Source organism: Natrix helvetica (genome assembly GCF_964273705.1).
Source record: "Natrix helvetica genome assembly, chromosome: 1".
NCBI classification, from domain to species: domain Eukaryota; kingdom Metazoa; phylum Chordata; class Lepidosauria; order Squamata; family Natricidae; genus Natrix; species Natrix helvetica.
The window spans coordinates 283,970,669-283,991,030 of NC_138548.1; the positions used below are offsets into that span (position 1 = coordinate 283,970,669).

At 39.0% G+C, this 20,362-nt stretch overlaps 1 protein-coding gene across 1 annotated transcript in view; it reads right to left on the bottom strand.

Annotated features, from left to right (window-relative positions):
* MGAT4B (alpha-1,3-mannosyl-glycoprotein 4-beta-N-acetylglucosaminyltransferase B) overlaps positions 1 to 20,362 on the bottom strand; it is a 146,327-nt gene that overhangs the window by 59,694 nt on the left and 66,271 nt on the right. Inside the window, exons 2-4 of the mRNA XM_081943836.1 lie at positions 5,868 to 6,047; positions 3,836 to 3,976; positions 6 to 139 (exon numbers count right to left, since the gene is read on the bottom strand). Coding sequence (XP_081799962.1) covers positions 6 to 139; positions 3,836 to 3,976; positions 5,868 to 6,047 — 455 coding nt within the window. The remainder of the gene's footprint in view (positions 1 to 5; positions 140 to 3,835; positions 3,977 to 5,867; positions 6,048 to 20,362) is intronic.

Genomic DNA, 20,362 nt, shown 5'->3' on the forward strand with positions numbered 1-20,362 from the left:
GTTACCTCAGCAATCATGACGACAATGACAGAATCTTCCTTCTCCTGCTGGTTGAGCTCGGAGATCAAGGAGTTCAGAGTATCTGTCAAATATGAGTGGACCTCCCTTTTGACACTGGGGATCCCCATGACTACTGATACTGTAAAGGAGCAAAACAAAGGAGATGTGAAATTATCTTGCTAGCAACCAAACACTTTTTCACTATCTCACATCACTTTGAAAAGGAGTTCAATTCTCAGTTCTGTCAGTTGACCTATATTCTTGGATATGTACTAATAAATAAGGACATTCTGTGTCTATCATCACAGCAGTTGCAAGGAAAATGTGTTTTTTTTTTAAAAAAGACAAGATTGTTTAAAAACAATAACAACCTGAAAAGAGACTCAAGAAGAAAATCTTATATTTTATACCGGTATTTCAAAATGTTAAATTCTGCAGTATCACTCTGTTGTGGTGCACTTTTCATTTATGCTCTGTTAGGCTGGTTGACAATGCAATAACCAAGCAATTATGAGTTACTTAACAAAGCACTGTCCTGCCTTAAAACTCCTGACTTAGCATTGGGTATGAATTCAGCAGCTCACTAGGGAGGGAAGAGAAGGATGAGAACAAGATTGTTTGGGGATAAAGCAAGGTGCAGAGAGAACTAGATAGGAAAGGAAAGGAAAGGGAAAGGGGAAGGAAACTACCATTTAGGTATTACGAAAAGGATTAAATTCATCAGACAAGCAGTTCTTTTCAGGCAAAGAATAATCTTCATCTTTTTGAAACTCTGCATCTATCTGCACTACCATTCACAACTACAGTATTAATCTATAAATCCTCCAATTAATAGGTAATTAAGGAAAATTTTATTTTCCTATGATGTAATTATGGTACATATAGGAAATTTGAGGAGACTAAGCCCTTACCTGAATACATTGTCCCAGGGAAAACAAAACGCTGGCTCAGTAAATGGTGTCAAATTAAACCAAATTAGGAAACTAAAATTGTCTGCTTGGCTTTAAAACATTTGGAAGGCAAATAAGGCTGAACAAAGAACTGGAAGATGAACAGAGCTATAGGAAAGCAGAAGAAAATAATTATCTCGAAAGAACCTATATTCAGAAATGCTGCCCCTTCTTTCACAACCTCATCGTCTTTGCAGTTCTGACCCATAGTGATACTTTAATTGCTTCATGACTTCACTAAGCCATATGATTTAGATGATGAAATCCCTTGCTGCTATATCCAATCATATGTATAAAGAGGGACTGTAATGTCATCCCTATGTACCCTGTCTGTGCTTCAGTGTAATGTATCTGATCTCCAATTCTAGCATAGCCACACATATGGTAGACCATAGTTTTTTAAAAAACATCTCTGCAGAATAAAGCATAATTGCCTGAGATTAAATATATATATATATATATTTTCGTAGATTTTCACGGGTGTAGGTATGCTGGTCTTGTTGTATTCAGGTCTTTTCCTGTGTAAGATTGAGATTGTCTTGGCAACATTTCAGCGAGGTCTCACTCGCCATCTTCAGGCTGGGTTTTGGGCTTAAAGTGTGATCGGAGCTGCCATCTTTCTATAAATCTTGATGGAGGTGTGTGGAATGCTGGCGTTATTTCAGCCTTACTGGGTATAGCTAGATTTGATTCCCAGTTAAGGGTATGGCTAGCTGATGAGAGCTAAATAGCTTGAAATAATCTATACTAGTCTCCCTTTATTTATTTATTAGCACAAATGCAACACACACATACATATATTAGACACACACACACAAATACACACAATACCTTAAACCACAAGATACATATCATAGCATTTATTTGAATTGATTAGCTGCCTTATTTTAAGGATTCTAAATTCATACAGAAACTTAAACCAAAGATTTTAAAACTTTACAATACCCAATCCTTACAATTATAAATAGATTTGCGTAATTCTCTCGCTAAGAACAGTATTAATAACTTTATTGAGGTTGGTAATATATCAATATACAACCTGTTTAATTAAAATGTATTCTGTATATCAAATACAACAGTGTTAAAACTTTTAAAAATTAAAATTTCATTGGTTTTTTTAAATCAAAATTTATAACCGTATATTTCTATATGATATAACTATATTGTTCAATGGGAAGGATGAGCTTGCTTATTTTTGCATAATTCCTGAAATCTGAATAGTACTTTGAAAATAGCAATACTTATTTTTCCCACTCCACATTTGTTTTCTATCTATATTTTTCCCTAGTAAAACCAATTATAGAGAACCCTAACTTGCTTAACTAGGATTGTTACACATTTTTTTTCTTTAAGCATTACATATACAGTACACTGGTCACTGTTAGCTGTCTTCTCCCCCCCCCCTAAAAAAAGCTTTCCATTTTGAAAGGGAAGACATTTAAAATAACAGATGCCAACGTTCATGAAGTCATATCTTTCTACTGAAAATCTGAAGTTTGTGGAATTAATAGCATCAGTGATACTGTTAGAGATTGCTAAGAGGAGCTGAACAAAATGACATTCTGTTACTTAAATAATCATTTACAGGGTATAATATTACAAGTATTCCTTGACTTATAACAGTTCATTTAGTAACCATTCAAAGTTATAACAGCACTGAAAAAAGTGATTCATGATCATTTTTCACAATTACGACCATTGCGGCATCCCATGGTTACAGGATCAAAATTCAGACTCTTGGCCACTGACTCATATTTATGACATTTGCAGTGTCCTAGAGTCATGCGATTGCTTTTTGCAATATTCTGACAAGCAAAATCAACGGAGAAGCCAGATTCACTTAACAACTGTATTACTTACCTGTGTTTCTCCGAAAATAAGACCGGGTCTTAATTTATTTTGGGCTCAAAATAAGCACTAGGGCTTATTTTGGGGTCTGTCTTGTTTTTTCCCCCAAATATGGGAGGCCCACTCCTTCTGCTTACTTGTTACCACAACAGACCAGGAGGCTGAGCGACGTGCCAGTGCTTTGGCCATGAGGCGAGGTGGGGGGAGCTGCCCCACACTGGCTTACTTCAGGGCCCCCTTAGTCAGGCCATCCACACTCTGACACCTGTCTCGCCTTGCGGCCATGGCACCAGTTCAGCCTCCTGCTCTGTTGCGGTTATGAGTAGCAGAAGTGGACTCCTGCTGCACATGGCTGCTGGTGTTGCCAACACGAGGCAGGTGTTGGGGCATGGATGGCCTGGCTATGGGGGCCTTGATGTAAGCTGGTGTGGGGAGTGTTGGGCAGCTTCACCACCACCCCGCTGCAGCACCACAAGCAACAAGAGAGAACGGGCAACCAGTTGGCTTTGCAGGCTGTTAGGTGGGGCTTATTTGAGAGGTAGGGCTTATATTAGGTGCACATGTAAAGCCATGGTAGGTCTTACTTTTGGGATATGTCTTATTTTTTGGAAAACAGGGTAATTTAACAACTGCAGTGATTCATTTAACAACTGTAGCAAGAACAACCTTAAGATGAGACAAAACTCACTTAACAAATGTCTCATTTAGCAATAGAAATTTTGGGCTCAATTGTGGTCGTAAATCAAAGACTACCTGCATTGTAATTTTAAGGAGCATTTTGCCTCTGCTATGAAAAGGAGGTACATAGACAAATGTAGCAATACGGAAAAATGCTCACTCCAGTGCTCTCTTTGAGGCAAAACTCTTTAAGCACTGGGACTAAACTGCTCTTGATCCCCATGAGGGCATGACCCAGTTTGAGAGCTCCCACCTTAAACCACAAAGAAGCAAGTCATACTTCAGCAGAGCATTGTTGTGGGACTCCAGCTAGGATTAGGAAAGAATAACCACTAACTGAACTGTTGGCACCCACTTACCTCCAGTGCGCCCTTGTCCCAGATGAATGGCTGGCTGCAGGCTGTTCTCCTTTGACAACAAATGTGGCAAATGATGGAAGATGGTTGGAAGATGCAGCACATTCTTGTTAGTGATATTCCAGAGTTTTAGTTTTGTTTCATCTGGGGGAAAATAGGGGAACCCCATGGATAATATATTCAACCCCTTTTGCTGGACAGAACCATTTCATACACCGTCTAACCAATTGTGATAACCATTTTGTGAAATAGTACAATATTTTACTTTTATATCCTCTAATTTCATTTACGTTTAGCATGAAGTACCTGAAGCCCTAAACAGCCATGCTTCACTCTTCCTCAGGTTGTTTGAAAAAAGGGAAACAGAAATTTAATCAATAAAGGAGAATATTTGTAACTCAGGGTGGTGCTCTATGAGCTAGGTTGTCTTCTTGCAGATGTTTCATTACCCAAACTAGATAACAGCATCAGGGTACCAAATCTCAGAAACTAATTTTCTTTAATATTTATTAGAACCATGCAGCTGTTTCAGATCAGTTCACCAATCTAAAATGTTATCAGCCTCACTGATAACACATTTTGGATACTGAATCTATAACACTACAAATTCCCAAAGTTGTGTTCTAAATTTGGGCCACCTGTATTCAATTGTACCCATGAAAATAAGTTTTTAATTGGAAAAGAATCCATTGTGTGTAAGGATCTGAAATCCAATTGTAAATGATGCCACTATTTTATGTTTTAGAAACATACATCTTACATTTCAATTCAAACGAGAAGAATTTTCTATTATACGCCTTTTGAGTGCAATTATACCCTTATACACCTTCATTTTAAACATTTTGACACAGCCTTTTCAAGCAGCAGAGGCTATACTCTCCAGAAGCCTCTCTTCTTTGCCAACGTAACAGCTTTGCTTTAGGAGCTGCCCTGGTTGGCAGCTTGTTTCTGAGTGCAATTCAAGAAGTTGATTGCTTCCTATAAAGTCCTACATGGCACAGAGCCTAGTTACTTGAGCGACTGCCTGTCTCTCACAGTATCTGCCTAGCTGGTTCACACAATCCAGATTCCACTGACTAAAAGTGCCATGATCAGGACCATGGAGGCCTGTCTTCTTTGTAGCAGCACCTGTACTCTGGAATGAGATTCCCCGATATTTGAATAGCCTTCACCCTACTGGTATTTCAAAGGCCAGAAGATGTGGCTCTTTCCCCAGGCCTTTAGCAAGGATGACTGGTGCCCCTTTCTTTCTTTCTTTCTTTCTTTCTTTCTTTCTTTCTTTCTTTCTTTCTTTCTTTCTTTCTTTCTTCTTTCTTTCTTTCTTTCTTTCTTTCTTCTTTCCTTTGTTCCATCTAGGTTTGTTTCTTCACTATCTTGTTTCTTTGTTTTGCATTATTGTGTATTATTGTTTTTGAATGTTTTTTTAACCCTCTGTAATTTACCCAAGAGTTGCTGGGAGTCAGGATTATTATACACACAACAATGCATTATTAAAGCACGTAAGGGCAAGAATACTGTTCTGTGCAAAAGGGGGATTGCTTACAAGTTCTCTTTAGAGACCACCTGTCTAAAGCTATTGAGAAAAATTGTATACAAAACTAGGAAAGCTTGAGCGGAAATAGAAATCAGGCAGCAGGGGCCACACAAAAACTAATGCTATGATAGCACAGTTTTTTTGTTGCAAAGAACTACGGACCTTGAGATGGGATCTTAAATTGAATAGCCTCCCTGTACAACATCGGTCTGCGTGTTCATAATGACTCTATATGTTTTGACTGGACCAAGAACATTTTAAATAATTTTCACATCATTTCATGCATGGCAAGTATCATGATTCAATGCATTTTCATAAACTTTAAGCCCTCGTCATTACATTCAGTGACCTACAAAGCAGCCGCATAGCAAATGCTCTTTGCTGGCCAGCCACTACTGGTGCTTCCAGGCTTGATGGATTCCAATTGCCAGACCTTCCAGCCTTTGGCATCAGGTTGAGGCAGACTTCTCTACAGCTCATCTTTTTAAAAGCCGGATTTACCAGATAAACTGCTCCACGTCCGATTTATGTCCCGCAGGGCTTGCTTTTCAGAGATGGCTCTCTTTATTTCATCTAGGACTACATTCAGCTCCTTTGACCGCTTGAGGCTTTCCTGTTCGGCAGCATGCAAACGGTCTCTCAGTGCTAGGAACTCTCGCTGATAGATATCCACAACGTCACCTGAAACGAGATGAGAAAAAAGTAGCACTGTTGCAAATGGAAGGAAGATTATTTTGGGGAGTAAGGTTTTAAACAATTTACAGTTTGGCTAGTTTTTCATATTCTTTCCAAGGAGGAAGGGTGGAGCAGGAAGGAGCAAAACATCTTTTTTCTTCTGCTAATTTTGAAGGAATAAATATATTCTGGCCCAGACAGAGACCTACTAATTAAAGCAATGTGTTTTCAAATCAGATAAATTCTAATAAATGTATTAGACTCTTTAAAAAAAAATCTAATATGTTATTCTGGTCACGTTTTGTGCTTCCAGCAGAAGTCAGATACTGCCGATCATTTTAGAAACAGCCCTCAACAAAGTTAAACTGTAGTTAAATGGTTATATATAAACCAGATTCCTTTGCAAGTCACCTTGACCAGCAAGGTTGCCGCACAATATATATATAATTGCTCTGTTAGAGTACTTATGGCGGGAAAAGAAAGCAGCACAATTAGATATTGCATAATGATGCACAGGAGCGGTTATTGGTTCATGCACAATTATTTGCAACAGGCTGAGTATAGGGAGGAAAATAATAGCTTGCACAACTGAGGAAAAGAAAATAGTTAGAACTGATTTTGGATTATCTATGAGCATTCCAAATAAGCAGATAAATATCTTCACATAAATACAGCAGTATGCAAGCACAGATTGCCTGTTCATATGAGCATATATTCAGTTAATATACAATATATTCAGGTATGGACAGGTCTATTAAACTTTATACTGTATAAGAGGTAAGATGCTACTCTTTCTAGCAAATCCTAGCATTTTAAATTTGTCAAAAGAAATATTTCAGAAAATACTAAATGGCCACTAATTCAATAGTCCCAATTTTTCTTGGATTCAGTTCAAGAAGAGTGATGATGTTATTAAGTTCTTTTTTAATCAAAAGGAAATGGTGTTCAAAATAAGACAGATAAAAGAGAAACTCCCATACGGTACTGCAAATATTCTTTTGGCTTTCCTATGAGAGGAAATTCATTCTGTACAAATCAAGCTGTTTTGAGGAGTCAATAAGACCCACCTATTCCAAGTAGCTGGCCTGGCTCAACTTTGATCTAACCATATCGCTCCTGACGGGTTTTTAATTGGGTATTTTAATTATATTTAATTATTTAGGGGTTTTTTAATCACTGTATTCTAATTGTTTTTTATTCATCAGCCGACCTCCTCCTTGTGTATGTCTCGGTATATGTCTCTGTTATATGTTTGTTTTGTCCACATATTTATTTCATATGTTTCATTGTACGCCGCCCCGAGTCCTTCGGGAGAGGGTGCGGCTAAGAAATAAATATTTATTTATTTATTTATTTATTAATAGACCTATACTTGAAATAAGGATTAACTTTTCAAAAGTGTTCTAAAGTTAAACTAATTCTTATATATTCAAAATAGGACTACTTTATGGTAAATTATATTGTAATTATTATTTCTGTAGCACAAGCGTGCTTGAGAGTTGCTGTTGGAGAATCACAAAAATAGTCTCTGCAAAAAAATATCTAAAGAGTCTCTTGTTTATTTCCCAAAATTATGATATCCTGTGTACAACTTGGAAGTCCAGGATTTTAGCAATGAGCAGTTTAAGAAGAAAGGGGAAAAACCAAAGGACTAAAATATAATTCTAGTCAAAAGAGTTTAATATAAAAAATGTACAAGAATTAAAAAAAACCAAGAATCCATCATTCCACCATCAGTATTCTGTGGTGGGTTAGTGTGGCTTAAAAAACTGGAGGTGGAAGGTGTGTTTTCCAGCTGTGTATGAAGCGACAGCTGCTTCACAAGCAGGCCAACATAAATAATTAAAGAAACATTCAGGACCTCAGACTGCCTCCTTAGCCAGATGGTTCACAAGGTAGCTCTTGGAGAAAGAAAATCAATGAATGGAGTGAGTATTTAATTATTACTGTAGGCTGTTAAGGATTCTCCTAACTGTGCTAAATAAAACCATACTATTGATTTAGCCAGAGGCACATGATGAGCAAAAACAAATTCACATGGTTTTTCAGCAGATGATAGCAGATCAGCTGCAACTCCTCTAAGCCTTGATTTCATGTTTTACAGTCTTCCTTTTTATCTCCATTCCTTCTTCCCTGACTTAAATTTAGCCATGAGTGAAAACCAGAAGATGGCTCTGCCCAGGCACCACTGGCATAGAAAAAGGAAGTATACCTCATTCAAAGTATTTATAAACAAGGTAATGCTATGTAATGGAGCACAAACAGATACTTGATAGCTTCAGCAAAGCTAAAGCTAAAGCTATAGTTGACAAAAATGTTATTAACATATTAATTCTCCTTATCCAAAGGACTACCCATATTTCCCCAAAAATAAGAATGGGTCTTATATTAATTTTTGCCCCAAAAGTCTCATTAGGGCTTATTTTCCAGTTAGGTCTTATTTTTGGGGAAATATGGTACTAAATGTGTCTCGCTGACAGATCTTAACTGGGGCTTATTGGGGGGTTCCCCTTCCCCCCATGTCCTCCTCAAGCAAGGGAGGTTCTCATCCTCATTCCTTCCAGAGACTTGTAAACATCTCATTGTTCCAGAAATGCTTTGCAACTTGAAAGCAGTAAGCTCCCCGCATAAGAAGTGCTATATAATTTCTAAGTTTTAAACTATTTTTGTATACTGCTTAGTCTTAGAGTCTTAATCTGAACTATTTTGGAAATAGTTCAGATTAAGTCCCTTTCGGGAGAGGGGGCGGTATATAAACGCTAATAATAAATAATAAATAAAATAAATAAATAAATAATAAATAAATTCATAAATAAAATATTGAGAAAATCGGTTCTTTATGGTACAAAAGAAAGTGGCTCTTCATTATATTAATTAGCTCAAATTAGTGAAGTTGCTAACTTGACTCACAAGATAAAATTTCCAATCTTAAAAATTGATACTGCTTTTATTAAAGCAACACAGTAATATTTACTTGATGAAATTTGCATTTTTGTAAAAAAGGGACTTTGAAATAAAGTCAAGAATGCTATTTGTACAGTAGCACAAATCAAGATCATTTAGCAACATTAAAAGGTCTCAAATCCTTTAGAAAATCTGTAGCACATAGAGAATGGAAAAGTCACTGATTGCCAGTCATGCATTGTCCGCCTCTTTCAACAGTGTTGTACTTTTCATTGTTTTTTCACCGAAAGATTTCCTTTCATTAACTATAGTAGACACACATCAAATGTGAAACTGCTGGTTTTAAAGGTTTTAATCTGAAAGAGCCAACTCCTGATCTCCTAGCTCTAGTTTATTTTTGCTTGAATAGCTTTCATTGGAGAATTCATTGGAGAATTCTTACAAAGTTAAAAGGATAAATGTAAAACAATATAAAGAAAGAGTTAGAAAAGAAAAAAGTGTTAAAGCTTTAAAGAGCAAAAACAAAATAGAAAACAAAAAGGAAAAATAGGTAAAGAAGTATCCTAATCTTAACAGCAATTATAAACATATTTAAAGCGATTTATCCTCTTTAAAATTGTAAAATAATGTTTGCTTTGAATGCAGAGCAGATATTAATTATAGGTAGTATTGTAATTATAGAAGATAGCATAAACCCTGTTTTTTCTCTCTGTTATTGTTCAATGCCACTTAGCAAACAACTGAGATGAAAAAATTCTCTTGCTTACAGTAATGCTGGATTTATATTTCTGAAATTGTTTTGAACATTCATGTATATAAGCCAGCATTTTCAAAATCTTAGATAAATCTTTGGCTACATTTTTGCAAAGTACACCATTTACCCTTGACCCAATTGCTTTCTTTTTCAAATTGGCATATTCAACAATTCCCACTTATTATTTTTTTTACTAAGGTCTACTATATAACGTGATTGGACAAAATCTGAATTATCCTTCTTTTTTTTTTTTTCAAAAAGTTTTATTGGTTTTTTTTAAAAACATTTATGTGGAAAAGGGTAAGTGGAATTACAAATTTTGGCAGTTGCAAGTGTGGCAGACGCCCCCTCCCTCCAAACTCCTAGGTTACATCAAAATATCAAATCTTAATACATGATCATAAAAAATCAGCATATTAATTCTAGAAAGAATAATTTTCAATCAATTTATATAGTTATAATATATAGTCTAGTTATAAATTCATTTTTACTTTCGGTCTGTTTATAACATTGTGATTTTCTTATTTATTTTTGTGACCTGAGCTTTCTTGGTGTTGACCCTTCACCCCCCGCTGGCAGAGCTCCGGCCCCTCCCGTGTCCTGTATGACCGTTGTAGTGTCTTCTGTTTTTTCTAGGTTGGCTTTATTTTTTTCCATAAAGGCCTGTGCCTCTATGGGTGTATTAATTCTGATTCTTGTCTCCTCCCAGAATATCAGCATACCTTCAGGCATCAACCATCTAAACCACACCCCCTTCTGGTATAATTTATTCGCCAATTGCGAATAGCTTTTCCTTTTTTCCCTAATTTTTTTGGGAATCTGCTTTAGAATGGTTATCTCCCTGTCACAGTATGTCAATGTTTGCCCCCTTTGTACACCCAGAATTTCATCTCTTGTGGTTTTCCTAAGGAATTTAATGTGAACCTCCCTGGGTACATTATGTGTTCTGGCATATGCTGAATTCACTCTATAAGCTAGGTCTATCTCCCATTCCATCTGCTGTTTATCTTTGTGTATGTATTCAGCTAAAATATTAGTCATAATGTCCCTTATGTTTTCCCCATCTGCTTCTATTACATTTTGAAATCTAAGATAAAAGGACATTCTCTCAAACTCTATTTTCATTTGTTGGATGTCAAGTTCTTTGTTCCCCTTCTGTAAAGCCTCTACCCCCCCCCCCCTCGCCTCCGCCACCCCACCCTCCACAAGGTCCAGTCTCTGTGAGTTCTTAAAGATTTGGGCTTGGTTCTGTTTAATTTCATCTTTCATTTCCCTTAACTGTTTCTTAATTTCCTCCTGGCCCTGTAGAATTTGTTGAAGCATTTGTTGAAAGTCTATCTCTGTAGTCTTGGGTTGCATCAGTTCTGTTATCTTTGACTGTGTAGCTGGGCTAGACGTTGCAGACGTTGGGGCAGAAGTAGCAAATCCAGGCTTTCCAGGAGGTGGTCTTTTTGGAGACATGGTTTTTAAAGCAAGGAAATCAGTCAAAGTAGAGACTGGGCAGCTGGAGAAGTAGAGCAGGCAGGCGAATCCAGAAGGCAGAGGATCCAAACAGATGGAGATTTCTTTAGTCAGTCTAGCAATAGATGAAAGTTTTTTCCCCAAAGAGTTCAGAAAAGAACAATCCACAAGAGATTCCTCTGGGTGACTCGGAGACAAAGACCGGAAGCCTGAATTTTAAAGGTGGAGTCAGGTTTCACAGTTCATGAAGACAACGGAAGTGTGCCATCTTGCCCTGCCAGCTTTGGGCTCAGAGGCATAATAAAATTTTAAAAGTTCAGAAAGTTCTCAGTTCACTCATAAGTTCTGGAGCTAAGTCCAATGAAAGTCACTTTTATGAGGGTGAGGCATCATTAGTTGGCTCTCCCCCCTCCTCCTTCCCCTGAGGGCGAAAGCAAAATCTTCTCAAGCCGCTTGTCCAAGGGAGGGGGGGAAATCCCCCTCCCTCTAGCCGCACCTCTAGCAGAAATCCGAAAGTTTAACTTTTTTTTTAAAAAAATGCTGAAAGGTCCATAAATTCAAGATAGAGGGAATGGAGAAGGGAAGCCTCTCACCACATTGCCGCTGCTTCGTTCAAGAGCGCGTTCTCCGATCGGCATGGGGCGAGGCGCGCGCACACGGGCGCCCTCCGAGACTGCTCCCCGGTGCCTAGAACGAAGCGGAGAAGCCCCCGCCAGCCGCTGCCGACGCCAGGACCCTCCGCGAGCCGTTCCCTCGGCAGGACACCTCTCCGGGGCGTCCTGTGCCCCCCCAGAGACGGGGGAAGCCCACCGGGAGAGCGGGAGCAGGCAAAGGCTTGCCTGTCGCCGTAGCCGCCGGAACCGGAAGTCCTCTGAATTATCCTTCTGTTCACTGGAAAATGTTTACCTTCTTCTGGTAGGAAAGCAGGGCTAAAGAGAAACTGCTACTATCTTGGGAGCGATAGGAATCGACTTAAACTATGTTGATGTTTGGTTATAAGCAACAAATCACCACAATGCTCAAAACACAGAAAAGTATTTTACAATACAATACAATACAATACAATACAATACAATAGTAGAGTTGGAAGGGACCTTGGAGGTCTTCTAGTCCAACCCCCTGCCTAGGCAGGAAACCCTATACCGTTCCAGACAAATGGCTATCCAACATCTTCTTAAAGACTTCCAGTGTTGGGGCATTCACAACTTCTGGAGGCAAGATGTTCCACTGATTAATTGTTCTAACTGTCAGGAAGTTTCTCCTCAGTTCTAAGTTGCTTCTCTCCTTGGTTAGTTTCCACCCATTGCTTCTTGTTCTGTCCTCAGGTGCCTTGGAGAATAGCTTGACTCCCTCTTCTTTGTGGCAACCCCTGAGATATTGGAACACTGCTATCATGTCTCCCCTAGTCCTTCTTTCTCTTAAGCTAGACATACCTAGTTCCTGCAATCGTTCTTCATATGTTTTAGTCTCCAGTCCCCTAATCATCTTTGTTGCTCTTCTCTGCACTCTTTCTAGAGTCTCCACATCTTTTTTACATCGTGGCGACCAGAACTGAATGCAGTATTCCAAGTGTGGCCTTACCAAGGCATTATAAAGTATTAACACTTCACGTGATCTTGATTCTATCCCTCTGTTGATGCAGCCTAGAACTGTGTTGGCTTTTTTGGCAGCTGCTGCACACTGCTGGCTCATATTTAAATGGTTGTCCAGTAGAACTCCAAGATCCCTCTCACAGTTACTACTATTGAGCAAGGTACCACCTAAACTGTACCTGTGCATTCCGTTTTTGTTGCCTAAATGTAGAACCTTACTCTTTTCACCATTGAATTTCATTTTATTAGATAGTGCCCAATGTTCAAGTTTGTCAAGATCCTTCTGTATCTTAAGCCTATCTTCTGGAGTGTTGGCTATTCCTGCCAGCTTGGTGTCATCTGCAAATTTGATGAGTTCCCCATTTATTCCCTCATCCAAATCATTGATGAAGATGTTGAAGAGTACTGGGCCTAAAACAGAGCCTTGGGGTACTCCACTGCATACTTCCCTCCATGTACATGCAGTTCCATTGAGGACTACACATTGAGTGTGGTTGGTCAGCCAGTTACGAATCCATCTGGTGGTGATGCTGTCTAACCCACATTCTTCTACTTTATTTAGTAGTAGGTTATGGTCTACCTTATCATTTTCCCTGCCCCTCCTTTTTTTGGAAAGGGGTCTACTGGTAAATGGAAGGAATCTTATGATAAATTGAATTATCATTGTAGGTTTCTGAACTAAGTTAATACTTTTCTACAGGGATACGCCACAATCATATTTCTCTAGCATTGAGGGCTGAGGAATTTATTTCAGCACATTTTACAACTATTGTTGCATCTGTAATAGTGTATGTGAGAATGACCTTGGAAGACAGGAGGAAGTTCTGCAGCCTGGGCAATAGTCTGGTAAGAGGCGGTTTAGTCCTACTTTTGGGGGGAGGAAGCATGGGAGGCATTTCAAAAGGGATTCTCCCAAACTTTCTGGAGACTAAAAGAAGAGGAGAGGAGAAATAATTTCAGTCTTGCAAGACTCTTTGATGTAACCTTACAATAAATAGAATTATACATCATCCTTGAGTTACAATTGCAATTGGGTGACACTAGGCAATATGGATGCAGAGTATGTGACTGCATACTTAGTGACTTAGCAACATGTAACCCAAGATGCATGGGTCATTAATCAGAGGAAGCCCCAGATAAGGAGTGCGGGAGAGTGGGGGCTGCCACAGGGGCTTGAGGGAGGCCCTGGGTATCCTGGTGGAGGCTGCATACAAGTTGGGGCAGAGGGTTGCTGCAATGTGGTGCAAGTGGAATGAATCAGGAAGACTGGGGAAGGAGGGTGCGGGGTGTGTGTGTGTGTGTGTGTAGGGTTGTTGCTACTAACCAAACATTCTTTTTTCTAAGAGTTAATGATTGAGTATTGGCCAGCCCTCCTGGGCCCTTAGACACAAAAAAGCTGATAGAAGGGTTTTCTGGATGTGCTCGATATATATTTTACATATCCTATACATGTCTGACTTTTGTAAGTCATGTTCATAAGCATAAGATAGAATTGGATGGAAGTAAGGCAGTATAATTTTTTTGCGACAAGGAAATATGAGCTCGCTTTAGATGATTACCAAGTGTTAATGCCTCTTGCTCCTGTATTCTCCTGGTTAATGTTATAGTCACCAGGTACACTATTTTCCTCATTAGTACTGCAACTGGGATCTGCTTGATGACTTGCATAGTGAAGCGAGAGTCCATTAGGAAGGTAATATTGTATATAACAGAGGAAAATAAGGGTGAGTGTGTAGGGATGTTAGAAGTAGAATTCCTGGGGAACACAATTTAACAGAAAGCTACTCACAGTCATTTTAGAAACTGCACTTGTGCAAAATGCTAAGCTCAAACAGGATGGGAATTTTTTTGGTTCCGCCTGGGAAGCTCTGCAGTCAATGTTTAGCATACTGTATCAACCAGGCCAACAATTTAAGCTGTAATATGTTCTATTTCTTTTCTTCATACAATATTGACGAACATAGGTATGACATTTTGTTAAACCACTTTAGCCATTGTGAATCCAGAATGAAACTGGAGCTAAATTTGGTGATATGCATTATTGAGCAGTATACAGTACTGTTCTCTAGCCCCATAATATACAACTGGGTGAAATGAAAAAATACTAAATACCTAAAAAAAGAGCATTTTTAAAAGTTAAGTACAATACTAAAGAAGGGTTGTTGTTTTTTTTCAATCATAGAATAAATTACTTCAAGAAAGAGTCCATACATAAAAAGAGATCTGGAGCACATCAGGCAAAGTATTTTGCAAGTTAGTGAATAAACTGTACTGACTTGAAAACCTACGCATCTGACATTGTTCCAGGTTTGCAGCTTGGCACATTTGCTACTTAGCTTTTAGTGCCTTGAATTTCAAAGCAAACATTGATGAAAATATCTCCAGCACCTGGCTAATATATTACTGAACTGTTTACACAAAAAGATCTGGCAGAGACCTTGGACCCTAAAGGAATAGTCCTTCAGTAGGATCAAGATCTCTGCCCAAGGCAACAAAGCAGTGCCCTTGATCTAAATTCTTCATATCTAACTATTGATATTTCTTCATTTCATATAAACATTATTTAAACATATTAAACAGTCCAGGTGAAAACACTGCAGTTGCAATCTCCTGGACTGTTTCGGAAATATTAACCTCAATTTAATAAAACTTTCTAAAATAGATCCTCTGGACTCTTACAGAAAATTTAAAACACATGACAGGGAAAATTCAATAACCACAACCAGCAAAAACAATACTGAACAGCTCATTATACTTTTCAATCCTGTTGCATGCTATTTAATATACACATTTAACAAATTGAAATCTGGTACAGCGACATAACAGGGTTAAAAACCAGGAGCTGGACACAGAAGTTTACCCTTGTCTACCATTTCCTCTTCCAGCCTTTCCTCCACAAAGGCAAAATATCAGTATTAAATCTTCCAATTACCATATTTTTTTCACTATAAGACGCACTCCCCCCCCAAAAAAGGTGGGTGGAAATGTCTGTGTGTCTTATGGAGAGAATATTGTGTCACAGATTGGGCCGTGGCAGTGGGGTAGGAGGGGGTTGGTGCAGTGGTAGTGATAGGCAGCAGCAGCGAATGGCCTGTCGCCACTGCCACCTATCATCCCTGCTCGCCACAGCTCACTGCCAATCAGCTGTTCCAGGTAATGGAGATTGGTGCCGCCTCTTGCCGACGCTGCCTGTTGCTGCTGTCCCCACAATGGATTTTTTCTCCTGGGACCTGGTTCTATTCTGTTGCTGCTGCCGCCTATTGCTGCTGCCTACTGTCGCCACCATTTGCCGCCACTGCCTATCACCAGTTTTAGGCAGCAGGGATCCCCGCCGCTATTCTCAGCAAATGATGGCAGTGATTCTTGTCACCTGGAACAGCTGATCGGTGGTATTCCGGGATGATGATCCAACCATCAATAGGTGGTGGTGGAAAATGGTGGCGGCAATAGGTGGCAGCAATAGGCGGTGGCAGCAACAGAATAGAACCAGGTCCCAGGGGAAAAAATCCATTGCGGGGACAGCCTTACCTATGGGAAATTCTTCCGTAGCTTCAAGAGCTTTGGGCTGAAACAATATAGGTTTCCTGCCTGATCAGGGGGTTGGACTAGAAGATCTCTAAGGTCCCGCCCAGCTCTGTTATTCTGTATAACAGCATGTTACAAGAGGCAACCGAAGATAAGTCATAAAAGGTTAGACAAAGCCGTGCAAGATTTTCGTGGCCAAAACAAAACAATTTTTTTTTGCTTGTTTTCCTGTTCAAAAGCTAGATGCGTCTTAGGGTCTGGACGATCTTATAATACGATAAAAAATATGGTAAGTATAGCTTCCTCTCTGACAGATTAAAAGAAGAGTTTGAATAATACGGAAAGGGCAGTAAGTTTATATTTAAATAGTGTTATAAAAGCTGTTATAAGGAAAAGGGCTGAGAATGGCAGAAAGTAGCTTGTCTCAAACCAACCAGAAGGTTCATGACTAAGGTAATGACGAAGTGGAAAACCTCATGCTTTTCCTGGAATCAGCTGGTATAGCCCTAGGCAGGCTTGTTTTAGAGCAGGGGTGTCCAAACTTTTTGCGAGGAGGGCCAGATTTGGTGAGGTGAAAATGTGTGGGGCCGATCATTCAGCCTGACATCTTTGAACCCTTAACATTAAATGCAAATTAACTACCGTATTTTTCGGAGTATAAGACGCACCAAGATTTTGAAGAGGCAAATTTAAAAAAAAGTTTTTGCACTCTCCCACGAAAATGGGCCTTTTTAAAAAAAGGGCATGAATAGCCTTTAAGAGGCTTCTAGAGTGCTCCTGGGGGCTGGGGGGGGGGGCAAAGTTGAGCAAAAAATGGTCCATTTTTTGCTCATTTATGCCCTCCACAGCCCCCAGGAGCACTCTGAAAAACCTCCTAAAGGCTATGCACAGCCATTTTGGTGAAGGGGGCAGAGTTTTGGGAGGCAAAAAATGCTGTATTCAGTGTATAAGATGCACCCAGATTTTTAGCCTCTTTTTTGAGGGGAAAAAGAGGCATCTTTATACTTCGAAAAATACGGTATTTTATGAAAGACTAAACAAATAACTCCAGTGGGGAGAAGAGGCTGTGGGCTGCTTGAAATTTGAAAAAGGGCCACATTTGGCCCCCTGGCCGCACTTTGGACATGCCTGTTTTAGAGAATGTCTCAGGAACATCTCAGGGTTTGTCTCTTGAAAATATCGAAATATAACTTTAAAAGACAATCAAGTAAAACTTCATGACATTTTAAACAATGTATATAAATCTTTATTATGGTCAAAGACAAGCAATACACCTTACTTTTTACTTTATACTCTGGTTTATCTTCAGATCGTATAAATCTTTTGCCTTTTACTAAGGATTTTAAACAATGAAGTTGCAATTTCAAGGCATTCACAAGTCAAGTAGGACTTAAGAAGAGTCAAAAGTTCATCAATTAATTCAACTATACTCAGTAGGAATCCAGGCTGCTTGTTCAAGACCAGAAATAGATCTTATGTAAAGAACATCTTAAAAACTTTGTTCAGTTAGATAATCATACCATATTTTATGCTTCAGCATTAAATTTAGACCAGGTAATTTAGACAAACCAAAAAACACAATGTATTATTTGTGTCTCAAAGGTAATCACCTCAAATAAATCCATTTTTGGTAATAAAAAACATTATTGCATGGTTATTTTGAGCTAGAAAGCAAACCCTAGCTAATTGCCCAAAGACAGTTCTGCTTGAATTTTCATAAAGCTGAAAGAAATCCTACAAAGCTAAAGTTTGAATTCTGAGGTTAGATTTCAGTTGAATTGTCAATTTTCTTGAAACTCAGGGAATTACTTTACAGTAATAAATTAGATGCATAAGTCATCACAATTCTTCTTCCAGCTTATGAAAATATTGTCAAGCTGCTCTTGGTAGTTTTAGCTGTTTTTTTCAATGCTATTGTATAAGAGCAGGAAGACAATTATGTAAAACAAACCATGTAAAATATAATTTGAGTACATTGGTGCACATTGTACTAAGCAATATACCATCCAAATCACTGACAAGAATTTCTCTATATTTTCAATCAACAAAATGTTTTTCAAACTTCTCTCATTAATCTTCAAGCCTGCCAAAGTACAGTAGGATTAAGAGAGTGCCAAGGACAGCCATACATTATCTTACCCAAATGCCATTTCATACTTTATACTTATACAAAAATTTCATGAATGAGCAACGTAATAGTAATCAAATAGTAATCATGTATGTATGTATGTATGTATGTATGTATGTATGTATGTATGTATGGTATGCCAAAAAAATAAAAATATGGTTTTCTGCCTGGATGGTTTTCTGTAATGAGCCGAAGGACAGAAAGGGGGAGTAGTGAGCTTCCTCCCATATTTGGGCATACCAGGGGTTGTAACACAAATACATACCTATTTCCCTGGCTCAGCTGATAAAGGAGGAGAGCCTGCGGCTTAGTGGCTAAGACTCCTGCCTAATATGTAATACAGCCCAGGTTCAAATCCCAGTAAGGGTATGGCTAGCTGATGAGAGCTAAATAGCTTGAAATAGATCTATACTAGTCTCCCTTTATTTATTTATCAGCACAAATACAACACACACACACACACACATATATATATACATGCATGCAGTTTTGGCTTATAGAAGTTACTGAAAATGCAGTGCTCCATTCGTGGAACCTATCAGTACAACTTCCTACAAAAATGCTTACACTTTTTGTGCAAATACACTTCTTGCGTCAAAGCGTAGCATACAAAAAGCCTAAAACTGATGAGAACATATGTACAAGCTTGGGTTACTATATCTCAGGGGTGGGGAACTGTGGCTCTTTTGCGACTTGTGGACTTCAACTCCCAGAATTCCTGAGGCAGCTATGTTGGTTCTGGAATTCTGGGAGTTGAAGTCCACAAGTCGCAAAAGAGCCACAGTTCCCCACCCCTGCTATATCTGAATTAGTTTATTCTCCAGATCAGAGGTGGGTTCCTACCGGTTCAGACCGGTTCGCCTGAACCAGTAGTAACTTGGCAGCCTGGGTCACTGGAACTGGCAGCAACCCAGGCCTGCCATGCCCCCGAACCGGTTCTCTTTTAGCAGTGCTATGTTGATTTTCGGTTCTGCGCATGCGCAGAACAATTTTCATTGCACAAATTTGATTTTTTTTTCATTTTTTAACATTTTGCGAATGCGCAGACCCTATTTATCTGCAAATATGCACGTGCACAAAGTACGCGTTTGGTGTGCACGCGAGTGCACCGAACCGGCAGTAATGCCGGCAGCAACCCACCCCCTGCTCCTGATCATGACAGATAGTGCTGCTGTCTATGATATATTACTGCAATCCAATCAGAATAGAGCTGGAAGGGAATTGGAAGTCTTCTAGTCTAACCCCCTGATCAAGCAGGAGATCCTATACCATTTCAGACAAGTGACTGTCCAATCTCTTCTTAAAAACCTCCAGTGATGAAGCACCCACAACTTCTGACAGCAAGCTGTTCCACTGGTTAATTGTCCTCACTCTCAGGAAGTTACTCCCTAATTCCAAGTTGCCTCTCTCCTTGATTAATTACCATCCATTGTTTCTTCTCCAGCTTACAGATGCTTTGGTAAACAAGTTGACCCCTTCCACTTTGTGGCAATTTCTCAGAAACTGGAATACTTCTACCATGCCCCTCCACCCCCCCAGTCCTTCTTTTCTTTAGACTAGCCAACCCAAACCCTGCATGTGTTTTAGTCTCCAGGCCTTTAATCATCTTAATTGCTCTTCTTTGCACTTTTTCCAAAGTCTCAACATATTTTTTTACTGTGGTGACCAAAACTAGATATAGTATTCCAGGTGTGGTCTTACTAAAGCTTAATAAAGTGGTACTAATATATCATGTGATTTGGATTCTATGCCTCTATTTAAACAACCATGTATTAGCTTTTTTTGGCTGCTGGCTCATATTTAAGTGATTGTCCACTAGGACTCCAAGGTTTCTCTCACAGTTACTGTTTTTGAGTCAGGTTTCGCCTAATCTGTATTTATACCATTGGTTTTTCTTGCCTAAAAGTAAAACCTTGCTTTTCTCCACATTAAATTTCATGTTGTTGGATAGAGCCGA